General features: G+C 41.2%; 1 protein-coding gene across 1 annotated transcript in view; it reads left to right on the forward strand.

Annotated features, from left to right (window-relative positions):
• Positions 1–2,163, forward strand: part of LOC306763427 (long-chain-fatty-acid--CoA ligase 1-like) — a gene marked incomplete at its 3' end in the record, with an annotated part of 58,617 nt that extends 56,454 nt beyond the window's left edge. Inside the window, exons 21-22 of the mRNA XM_079250221.1 lie at positions 1,619–1,690; positions 2,023–2,163. Of these exons, the coding sequence (XP_079106347.1) occupies positions 1,619–1,690; positions 2,023–2,163 (213 nt within the window). The remainder of the gene's footprint in view (positions 1–1,618; positions 1,691–2,022) is intronic.
• Between the last annotated feature and the right edge of the window lie 10,559 nt (positions 2,164–12,722).

The raw sequence follows: 12,722 nt of genomic DNA on the forward strand, positions 1-12,722 counted from the left end.
GCAACAACAAGAGTCCTGGTGAAGTCCAGTAGAGGTGGTCCGGTTACACAGCTGCAACACAACACCTGTTTTAGGAGACAGTGAAGGACCAGAAGTAAAACTCTTCAGGAAACTGATGGTTAAGGTCACATCGTATGACGGACCCGGCGCTGCTTTGTTTCTTCATGTTAGTTGCTATGGTAACCTGGGTTAGCTTTTGCTTTTTCAGAAAGTTTAACTTCCTTAATATCTGCCTCCTGTCTGAAATGACAGACATAAAAACATCAAGGAGGACCGTATGGAAAGTCCTGGTCTCTACAGAAACACGAGACGTGTGAGATTACTGCACACATGTCAGAATCAACATACGTGTTACTTTGTCAACTCAAATTTATTTATATAGCACTTTCACACATTTCACACAGTGTTGAACATTAAAGACATGCAGTGAGATTATAACAGTAGAAGCTAAAGGTGTCAGAAGAAATTCACCTGGAACACAGTGGAAAGAAAACTTGCAAGAAAAATACATTACTGCCAGTGAAAAGCACAAGATATATATATATATATATATATATATATATGTATAATATATATATATATATATATATATGCTTTTGTCCCGATTCAATTCAATTCCGTTTTTTGGGTGCCGATTTGATTTCAATTCTTTGATATTGATGATTTTTGTAGATGAAAGGTGGAGTATGTAAGATTTTCAACATTTTAAAAAAAATGAAGAAAAAAATAACTACAATCATAATTAGATAGTTTTTTTTAACATGCAGGTTCCAGTCTGTCCTATTTGATGTGTTATTAAATTACAAGTTTAATTAATGACAAAGACCCTTCTTAAATGTTTGCCTACCAGTAAAAAAAAGTGCTTTTTGTCATTTGTCATTAATTAAACTTGTAATTTAATAACGCATCAAATATGAACAGACTGGAACCTACATGTTCAAAAACCTTTCTAATTATGATTGTAGTTATTTTATTAGTTAATTTATTTTGAAAATATTGAAAATCTTACATACTCCACCTTTAAAAACAAAATAAATGTATGCAACTTTTTTTTTTTACTCGTCATTTTCTTTCATTTCAATGAGGAAAAAACAACACAGTAGCCAGACCATCATTCTGCTGCTATAACGCCCAAGAAGACAAGTTAAAAGATCAATAAAAACAATAAAAATGGCAAAAATTTTATAATGGATTATTTTTATTTATTTGAAAAAATATATATTTTTATACAAAAAAATCCATTTTAAAATTGTGAAGCAAAAAAATCCCGATTTTTGATTTTTTGATTTGATTTTCCCACCCCTAGTATATATACATATATATATATATATATATAGAGATAGATATATATAGATAGATATATACACATATATATATATATATATATATATATATATATATATATATATATATATAGATAGATAGATAGATAGATAGATAGATAGATAGATAGATAGATAGATAGATAGATAGATAGATATAAATATATATATGTGTGTGTGTGTGTGTGTGTGTGTTTGTGTGTTTCAGGCTCCATCTTCCCCGCGACCCTTCATCAGGTTAAGCAGTTCGGATAATGAATGAAAGAATGAATAATTATGTTTCCTTCTGTGTACAGGAAGTGAAGGCAGCCATCTTGGAGGACATGCTGCGGCTGGGAAAGGAAGGAGGCCTCAAGTCTTTTGAGCAGGTACAACTCATATATTCTTCATCGTGTAAATCTGCAGGCCAGGAGTGTCTACGTTATGTTCATTCAGACGACACGTAGAGCGCAGTTTAACAGAATAAACATGTAAAATGAACAAAGTGCTTTTTCTCTCTGCTTTGCTGCATTTCAGAAACCATCGAGTCTCTTTAAATACATACTGAGAATAACTATGAAATAAAATGGAAAGCTATAAAATGCTGAATAAATTGAAGGGATTAGCTTTAGGCTAGCTATTATCTAGAACCCGCCGCCATCCCATCCTCCATCAGTTTGCTGTCTTCATCATCTAACTTCTAACATGCTGTGTCCTCCAGGTGAAGGCCATCTACATCCACACCGAGCTCTTCTCCATCGAGAACAACCTGCTCACCCCCACCCTGAAGGCCAAGAGGAACGAAATGCGCCAACGCTTCAGATCTCAGATAGACGAGCTGTACGCCGGCATCACAATGTAGAGCGGAGGGTGTTTCGGAAGAAGCACGCGATGGGAAGCAGATAAAGGAGAACTTCTCCGACCTGCTGAGTCATCAGCAGTAAAACAGCCAGAGATTACACTTCTTGTTTTTAACACATTCAGGTTGTTTGAGAGGAAAAAGGACCAAAAGTGTCCGTTGTGTGACCACAAAACCTGCGACATTTCAAGTAAACATGTGTAAATGGTGATGATTTCTGATAACACATGATTTAATCAGTGGAATGAAGCATCTGAAATCTCAAGAAATATAAGCTAAACAGACGCTCACATTTTAGACCAAAGGGCTCCACAGACGGCAGGGATGTCGAAATAAAACAAAAGAGTAGTTAAAAAATGACACATTAACAACTAGGAAATGTGATAGCAGAGCAAAATGATATCATTCAGAGAAAAACTCTGGTTTAAACCAGAGTAAAGCGGTGTCGCCATGAAGATCTGCTAATAAAAGCTGCTGCCAGTTCATTTAACATTTTATAAAGTTAAACTATTGTAAGATCAGTCCAGAAACAGAGATCAGAGAAGTGTAAGATAGAGTTACTGTATCTCAGGGAGCCTCTGTAAGATCTGACCAGGGACAACGGATAAAACCTAACTTTCTGGCAAAATGAAATTAAATGAATGAAAACACTTTATTAATCCCCAAAGGGAAATTAAATCTGGAATATTTAGAAGTTATTTAGGGTTTCAATGTGCTACAACCCTGTCAAATAAAAAATAAAACAAAAGTGAATATTTATTTCCTGATATTTCAGGCGACCGGAGTATGGAGGCAGAAAAGTGACACAAATAAATACATTAAACCAGCTTTAAATAATTTATTAAATATCACTTATTAAAATTAGAAATAAATACATTCAATGAATAAATAAATATATCAACATCTATTTAAATGTTTCTTTAATTAATATTGGAAATAAATACACATGAAATGATTTAGATATATAATTGATTACTTAAACCTTGTTGGTCATCTGGAGCTTTTTTAACCTTTTGTCTCCAGTTTTGCCCAAATTTCTGGTTGTTTGCTCATAAAGAATCAGGCTGTAGTAAGAATGTCACTTTGGATAAAAGTGTCTGATGAATGACAATAGAATAGAATAGAATGTGTTTCTCTTATGGAAGTTTGAATTTTTAATTTAAATTTTCTTAAAGATCCAACAAGACAAATTTACTACCCTTTCAGATCATTAGGGGAGGAAAAATCCTCTTAAAAACGGCTATAAAACATGATTATTATTGGTAGTAATATTTTTTATGTAATTTGGGGTCTGTTAGCTAGATGAACTTTGGTCCCAATCAAAACTACCAAGTATGTAATTATTAAAATGATTTCAATATCTTAAAAACCCTTTAATAATTTGTCATCAAGTTGCAATTTATTTGGTTAAAATAATTAGACATAAAAATAAAATAAAAATATAAGCACAATTTGGTAGTTTTAATTTTGACAGAAGTTGATTTGAAAATATAATTAATTAAATATAGGGAGAAAATCAGTTTTTTATATTTTATAAACGCTTTTTGGAGAGGACTTTTTTTATCCCTCAGAAATTGATTAAAAATTGGAAATAAATTATTGAAAATTATTAAATGATTTAATTTATGAAGTAAGTTAGATTTCAATTAATTTAATAAAAAAAAAATTAATTTACGTTAGATTTAAGTCATTATTCAATGCTGTATTTATGGATTTCATTGTGGCACTTTTTTTTACCTCCATATAGGTGAGGTTTTAAGCCTGTTCCATCCTCTACGAGAAGCGAGAACTTTTTTCTTGTTCTCGAGGCTCCGAGAAGAAAATGACGTCATTTTGTTCTCGCGGACGTGTTTGAGGACACGTCTTGACACATCAGGCTGGCAGAACTTTTTTCTTGCGGGGCTGCGAGAAGTGTCGTGTGATTGGTCGGACATGTGAGGTGGGCGTGGTTAACACGGAGAAAGCAGGAAGCGGAGTTGCTGCTTCCGTGTGTTTGCTGTTGCCGGCAAAACGGATTGTTTTGATAAAACAGCTGATCGAGGTGGTGAGAAAGTACGAACATTTTTACATGTTGCAATAAAACACTCGGACCCAGCCGTGTGCACGACCCGCCCTGCCGCGGACGAAGCTGCTCGTTAAATCTGAAACTAGAAACTCGGAGAGCGGAAACCTCCACCAAGCACGATGTTTAATAATCCTTTTAAAACATTCCTGGATCCAAACGGTGATCCGGATCACCACCAGAATGTAATCAGTTCTTCATTTTTACATTTGCAACAACTCTTGAAATATTTATAAAAAGCCATCCGTAACCTTTTAAGTCATCTTGAGCAAAAAGACGCCGGGAAAACAACCTCCTCGGCGGAGGTAACAACCGGGTTCATTGCATATAAAGCAGACTCCCCCCCCCCGCAGTGATCCCTCCCCGCTGCAGACCTGCTTCTATGGATGGACCTGCCGAACAAGAAGTTTTTTCTTGTTCTTGCAGCCTCGAGAACAAGAACTCAGTTCTTGCTTCTCGTGGAGGATGGAACAGGCTTTAGATCATTCATTCATTTTTAAAAAATCATTTAATCAAATTAAGGGTGGCAGAAAGCTGGAATCTATCCCAGCAACCATTGGATGAGAGGAAGGTACACAGGGCAATAAAAGATCATTTTAAATGAAAAATGTGCTGTCCTGTTTGACTTATGGATATTAAGTTAGAAATTACACCCAGATTTCTGACAGCAGAGAAACTAGGTAAAAATGACTTGTTGATACTTTCATTTAGTTTTGGAGCCATTTATTGATTACTTTTGTAACGCAACTATTCTTCCTTTGGATTTTTTGTTTATTTTCTAGGGTTCACAGTGCATTATACTTTAGTTTTAATTCCTCATCTTTTTATAAATGAACACAAATGTATTGTACTTTCGATTTATGTATGATGACACAAAATGAAGTGTTTTCTGAAATTTTGTTTTATTTTAGAAGAAAAAATATATCGTTATTGTTCAAAATTGATCAAACTTGAACGTTTAATTTAAGCCATAATTTTATTGCCATGTCATACTTTTGTAAAATTTTAATTAAAACATATAAACAGCTGTTTGATGTATTGTTTTGATTTTATCAGAGTCTTATTCTAGTTTTGATTTGTTTATTGTGTTTAGATTGTGGCGTTTGTACAGTTTAGACTCTTGTTTTTGTTTTTAAAAAAAGGCTTTATTTTCTATTTCTGTTGCAGTAATTAGTCCAAGCGGTGAATCATGAACCACTTCGCTCTCCGTAGGACGGGAGTTGAGATAATCCCTTCGAGGGGGTGTTTTCACGTGTTTTCAGAAGACTCGCTGCAAAATATTGGAAATTGTTTTCATGATATAAAAATGTACATGAACGTTTTAAATAATGCAGTGCATATTAAGTCGCCACGACACGATAAGGTTCCTTTTATCTTAGTTTTCATCCAATCATCCAACCCCCCACCCCACCCGGCGTGTGGAATGGTACAGTCCAGAGCTTGAACCGTTTTGCGCGAAGCTGATGCGGAATCAATAAAACGACGTCATCAAACACGGATCTGTTATCAATGAGGTAAAATGGAATAAGTGAAAACTTTTTAGCCAGATTCCTTCTAACTTCATGTAAATATACGTAAATCTGTTAGCGGAGTTAGCTTAGCTTAGCTGCTGATTTTCCATTTAAAAGGGAAAATAGTGAAACTAGTAGAAACGCGCCGCTGTGTGTTTATAACAACTTTTTTGTTTTTTTTACTAAAAGCTTTAAATGTTTATCGTGTGAACTCATACCATGTCTGTAGGGCTAAATAAGTCGACATTACCTGTTTCTTCTCCCAGTAGCAGGAAGATCAGAGGAGCCAAGGTGCTTCCAGAAACTCTACAGGTGAGTTTAAAGTCATCTTATATCAACTCAATGTCAGACATGATGATCTGGATTCACTGCCTTCATATTTACTGGACTGTACCTTCATACTGCTCTGTGTTCAGCTGAAGTAAATATGTTGTGTTCAGATGGATTCTCCCAACCTGTCTGCTGTAGACAAAGAGAGCTTCATGGAGGGTCTGCAGCGAAACAGCAGTGAGTCTTCGTCTCTATGTCCATGTTGTTGTCCCCCTCTTCATCTTATCCCATAAAGTCTGAATGTGAACACTATGATGAAGAGGAAGAAGTCAATTCATGGTTCAGATATGTCCTGTTATAAAATATTCACCTCTAAATACACAAACATAACCCATTTCCAGAAATTATTTTAATTAAATAGAAGTGAAAAGAGAATGAAATATGTAGGAAATCCCATCATTTATTCCCAATAGAACATAAATCAAATCAAACTTTATTTGTATAGCACTTCTCATACCAAAGCATATCAAAGTGCTTAACATTAAAAATTTAAAAACAGTTTTACATTTAAACACACACACACACGCACACAACCCTTCCCCTGATCATCAATGCCAAAATCAAAACTAATAACTTTAGGATTCTGTCATCTGTGTCTGACATAAAATAACATATCAGATGTTCAAACTGAGGCGTTTTTACTCCTTCATGGAAAACATTTTGCAGCAACACATCTGTAAAATGTTTAGCATTGTGAAGCATCCCCTCTTCCACACATGACTTGTCTCAGATTGGTGAAGCTTGGAGGTCCAGCATGGTCCTGCTGGACCAGTTCTCCTGTTCCACCATCAGGATGTGGTCCAGCGTGGTCCTGCTGGACCAGTTCTCCTGTTCCACCATCAGGATGTGGTCCAGCGTGGTCCTGCTGGACCAGTTCTCCTGTTCCACCATCAGGATGTGTTTCAGCGTGGTCCTGCTGGACCAGTTCTCCTGTTCCACCATCAGGATGTGGTTCAGCGTGGTTCTGCTGGACCAGTTCTCCTGTTCCACCATCAGGATGTGGTTCAGCGTGGTCCTGCTGGACCAGTTCTCCTGTTCCACCATTAGGATGTGGTTCAGAATGGTCCTGCTGGACCAGTTCTCCTGTTCCACCATCAGGATGTGTTTCAGCGTGGTCCTGCTGGACCAGTTCTCCTGTTCCACCATCAGGATGTGTTTCAGCGTGGTCCTGCTGGATCAGTTCTCCTGTTCCACCATCAGGATGTGGTCCAGCGTGGTCCTGCTGGACCAGTTCTCCTGTTCCACCATCAGGATGTGGTTCAGCGTGGTCCTGCTGGACCAGTTCTCCTGTTCTACCATCAGGATGTGGTCCTGCTGGACCAGTTCTCCTGTTCCACCATCAGGATGTTTCAGCATGGTCCTGCTGGACCAGGTCTCCTGTTCCACCATCAGGATGTTTCAGCATGGTCCTGCTGGACCAGTTCTCCTGTTCCACCATCAGGATGTGGTCCAGCGTGGTCCTGCTGGACCAGTTCTCCTGTTCCACCATCAGGATGTGGTCCAGCGTGGTCCTGCTGGACCAGTTCTCCTGTTCCACCATCAGGATGTGGTTCAGCGTGGTCCTGCTGGACCAGTTCTCCTGTTCTACCATCAGGATGTGGTCCTGCTGGACCAGTTCTCCTGTTCCACCATCAGGATGTGGTTCAGCGTGGTCCTGCTGGACCAGTTCTCCTGTTCCACCATCAGGATGTGGTTCAGCGTGGTCCTGCTGGACCAGTTCTCCTGTTCCACCATCAGGATGTGTTTCAGCGTGGTCCTGCTGGACCAGTTCTCCTGTTCCACCATCAGGATGTGGTTCAGCGTGGTCCCGCTGGACCAGTTCTCCTGTTCCACCATCAGGATGTGGTTCAGCGTGGTCCTGCTGGACCAGTTCTCCTGTTCCACCATCAGGATGTGGTTCAGCATGGTCCTGCTGGACCAGTTCTCCTGTTCCACCATCAGGATGTGGTCCTGCTGGACCAGTTCTCCTGTTCCACCATCAGGATGTGTTTCAGTGTGGTCCTGCTGGACCAGTTCTCCTGTTCCACCATCAGGATGTGGTTCAGCGTGGTCCTGCTGGACCAGTTCTCCTGTTCCACCATCAGGATGTGGTTCAGCATGGTCCTGCTGGACCAGTTCTCCTGTTCCACCATCAGGATGTGTTTCAGTGTGGTCCTGCTGGACCAGTTCTCCTGTTCCACCATCAGGATGTGGTCCAGCATGGTGGAAGGTCTTCCCTGAAAGAGACGTTGTCTGGATGGGAGCAGATGTTTCAGCATTGATGGAGCTTCCCAGATGTGGAAGCTGCCCACGCCATCGGCACTAATGCAACCCCATCCCATCAGAGATGCAGGCTGATAACAAGCTGGATGCTCCCTCTCCTCTTTAGTCTGCAGGACACGCCGTCCATGCTGTCCACAAACTATTCCACATCTTCATCCAGGTTTCCACTCAGAACATTTTAAATGAGCTTTGGTCCAGAGAAGACGGCGTGTTTCTGGATCCTCTTCACATATGATGGAGCTTTAACCTGCATGAACTGGGTTCACACTGGTTTCTGGAAGCTTCCTGAGTCCATGCACTGGTTTCCAGTAGATATGTCTGCTGTTAATGCAGAACATCACCAGCATCCAGCCTTGTCCCAGAATACAGAGATTCCTTCTGGTTCTCTTCTGACAGTATCGTGCAGTGTAGATGTGGGATCTTCAAAGTCTCAAACATTTTTCCTCATGTTTAAATCCAGTTTGTGTCGGACTGGTGAAGCTCTGTCATTCCTCCATCTGAGAGACTCTACCTCTCTGAAATGCTCCTTTTACTCCCAGACATGTTCTGACCTCTCGACATTTTCTCTGATTAGCTTTAACCTGCATTCAGCCCTGCCCCCCATTACCTTCATTTCCTGAGCATCCCCACAGCATGATGCTGCCACCGCCATGCTTCACAGTGGGGGGAAGAGAGGTGTTTTATAAAAACATTGCGATCTTTTGTTTCCCAGGCAACCCTCTTCACAGTACAGCTGTGGAGGAAGATCTTAACGTTTTAGAAGAGGGACAGGTCAGCAGAAGACCTGGAGGAAGAAGGAAGATGCCTAAAACTGCAGAGACTGACGGAAAGCAGCGTGGAGCTGCTGGGAAAAGGAAAGTGGACGATGAAGAGGAAGAGGCGAAGAGGAAGAGAAGCAGGAAAAGTCCTGAAGTGAAGTCAAAATCCAGGTAGAGGGAACAGAATCGGCCGCTTTCTGCTCTGAAATGACTGTTTTAAGACGTGATCATGGCTTATTTTCCAGTTCGGGCAGGGATGGACCTGCAGGAGGCCTTGAGGGGAGGAAGAAGAGGGCGATGAAGAGCAGCGATCAGCCCGTCCCGACAGAAATCTGCCACCCGGTTGGAGAGAAGCCCGCCAGGAGGGCGAGTTCAAGGCTGACGTCTGCGGCGAGGTGAGTGCACGTAGACGGGTGTCGATCACAGACCAGTGCTCCAAAAACCAGTTTGTTGTTTTTCTTTTTTCAGTAGAAAGTGACTCTATCATAAACAGTAACACGCAGAGGAGCAGTTCAGACTAAATAAACCACAATAAACTCCCACAGCGATCTTTACAAGCAAGTTTTTCAGTCCTGTTTGGTGCTGAACGTTTTCGTCTTTCTCCAATAAGATCAGAGAAACGTCAGCAGCTGGAGGACGAGGAGACAGAACCTCCATCAGACATGAGCGGCGATGGTCGGTCAGAGGTGAGGAAGCAGAAATCCAGCTCCGCATCAGGAACCTTCCCTCTCCTCCAGAGAGAAGGAAGTTCAGGTTTATCCTCATGGAGGTAAAAAGCAGCTGCTTGGAATGAGCTGTGAGAAACCGTGGAGACGCCACACCGCGCCAAACATTCACCTGGAACCAGGGTTAGGTTTTAGTAGCACACCGGTGCTACCGGTGCAACAAGAAGAATCTGATTGAAGGTTTTTGGTGATAAAAAAAAAACACGCTTATAGAAACCCGAATCAGAGCACAGAGAAAGAAAACACCTCGTATCAGCTGTCAGCACGGTGGAGGAGCGATGATGATCTGGGATTAAACTGATTTGTTCCAGGAGGAAGGCGACTCTGGCCGAGTCCAGAAGCAGAGGAGGAGAGTTCTGTCCTCTGATGAAGACATGGATGAAGATACCAGCTGGGTATGGACAAACAGCTGCTGCAGGAAAGTCGGCTTTATTCTCATATTTCACCCGTTTGTCCTTCTTTCAGAAACAAAGTCCACAGAAGGCCAGGATGCCGAGCTGGGGCAGGACCGGAAAGTCCTCATCTCAGCGCTCCAGATCCAGAAAGTCTTCAGCAGGAGAAGCCGAACGAGCCGGCAGCGACAAGCGGAGACCTGCTGGTCGGGGAGCAACGGACATGGAGGTGGTTCTGGACGCTTTCCTGCAGTTCTGTGACCAGTACAGGTACAAACCCGAACAGTTCCTGTGTGTCTAACCGTCGTAGTCACCAGACGGGACACATGGAGGTATCATCCTCAGCTTATCAGAAACTGCGTTTTAAGTAGTTTTAATGTGAAAGACTGGAACAGAACCGCTGGAAAGAAGCGGTTCTACAGCCCAGAATATCCGTCATACGTTCTGCTCCCTTATGTACGGAAATGCAGACATCAAACATTGTCATTCTCCAAATAATCTCACCATCTTACCTCAAGGAACCCTGTTCTGTCAAAGCGAGCTAATCTGCATCGGTGTGTGTTTTCAGAGAGTGTGTGGAGTCCCCGTCAGTCCAGCGGTCCATCCGTTCTTTCTCCAGCAACGTTGAAGAGCAGCTCCTGGAGAAGGTTTGACCTGCGCTGCAGAGTGACTGGAGTGGGTTAAATGTGGCAGGGATTGAACCAGCAACCACAGCAGCAGGACTGCTTTACATGCACACCAGAACTGTGTCTGATTTCTGGAGTTATCAGATCAGGTGGTCATGTAGACGTCATGTAGACATCATAGTCTGATTAGGCTTTATCAGGCGACGTCACATTATTATAGAAATCACATTAAAACACGCAGATTTCTCCCCAATACTCCGTGTGTGTGCACGTAGACCAGTCTATGTGGTTTACTTCGTGTTTTTACACCTCTGCATGTGCAAAAAACTGCATCGTTTTAGTTCTTTTACTTTAAGAAGGCAAAGCTATGCCTTTGTAACGTGTGGAACAAGATAAACAGGATGGCTTGCAGCAGCAAGAAGACGGATTATAACAGAAAAACATGGACCATGTTGCAGCTTATTAGCTAAAAGTTAGCAGCTAATGCTGATGTTAGCAACTAATGCTAAAGTTGGCAGCTAATGCTGAAGTTGGCAGCTAATGCTGAAGTTGGCAGCTAATGCTGAAGTTGGCAGCTAATGCTAAAGTTGGCAGCTAATGCTAAAGTTGGCAGCTAATGCTGACGTTGGCAGCTAATGCTTACATTGCAGGCGCCATAAAGGACTGTAATAACTAGAAATTGCATCACTACGTACATTTACTACTGAAAACATCCGATAACAGACTGAAAAATGTACTTTGCATAGAAGTGCATGTAGACACGTTGTGTCAGGTTACTGCTGTAATCTGATTACTCCTAGCAGTCTGAGTAAAGTCATGTATATGTGGTCTGATCAAATCGTCTGGCGTTTGTTTTCCTCCAGATCTCGTCTTGTAAGGAGCTGAAGGTCCTGAAACGAGAGAACAAAAAGGTAACCGTGGCGACCGTAATGTTAGCATGTGGACTGACATGCTGTTGATGATAATAGTACAAACTTCATGGTAGTAACAATAAATCTGTGGTAAATTGAATATTTGGTGGCATTATTAATGTAAAATTATAAATAATGGACTAAAGTGTGATTTCAGTCTTGTCGTTATTTAGGACGTTTCAGTGCAATTCTTTAATAAAATCTTTTTGTTTTTACGTTTTTATTTGACTGGAAGCCTTTCGTGCATCAGACTTTCTGCAGCCAGATTGTAGTGATGAACAGAGGACATAATTTACCTTTTCATCTAATAAATAAGCCTGTAATTTCACAGACTGTCTTTTTATCTCATAACAGTGGTTATATCTAGAGGCTAAAACGTGATTTAATGAGACTTTTTTTTTTTTTATCTAGAAATAGTGATAATAGAGCAGTGAATCAGGTAAAAACAGGCATGAAAGGGTTAAAATCCTTTAAATACAAACTTTTGAAGGAACATGAGACGTGACTGGTTCTCGTTGTCAGGTGGGTTCCCTGATCCGCAAAAAGACGCAGAGACTTCTGGATGCCAAGCGCGAGCTGATGAGGTGAGCAGAAGCTGAACGTGTTTAACCGTCGTAGTTACCAGACGGGACATGTGGAGGTATCATCCTGACATCAGCTCCACCTCCAAACGTGTGTTTCCGTCTGTCAGGGCAGAGAGGAGTGTGTCGCTGCTGCAGAAGGAGAAAGCTGAACTCCAGCAACGATTATCTGACGTGAAGCGAGGCCGGGCCTTCCTGCATGACATCAGCCAGCTCAACAGAAAGTATCTGGACCACCGGCGCAGGAATCCCACTGAGAAAGAGACGGTACGGATGGAAACACGGAAACCATCCACAGCTTCCCGCCGCCTCTTCGTCATGATATTATAAATCTGATTTTAATACTTAAAGACACATTTCGTAACTTTTTTTTTTACCTTTTAAAACTCGCCGTTCCGGACGTG

The sequence above is a fragment of the Telmatherina bonti genome (genome assembly GCF_933228915.1).
Source record: "Telmatherina bonti genome assembly, chromosome: 12".
NCBI classification, from domain to species: Eukaryota; Metazoa; Chordata; class Actinopteri; order Atheriniformes; family Telmatherinidae; genus Telmatherina; species Telmatherina bonti.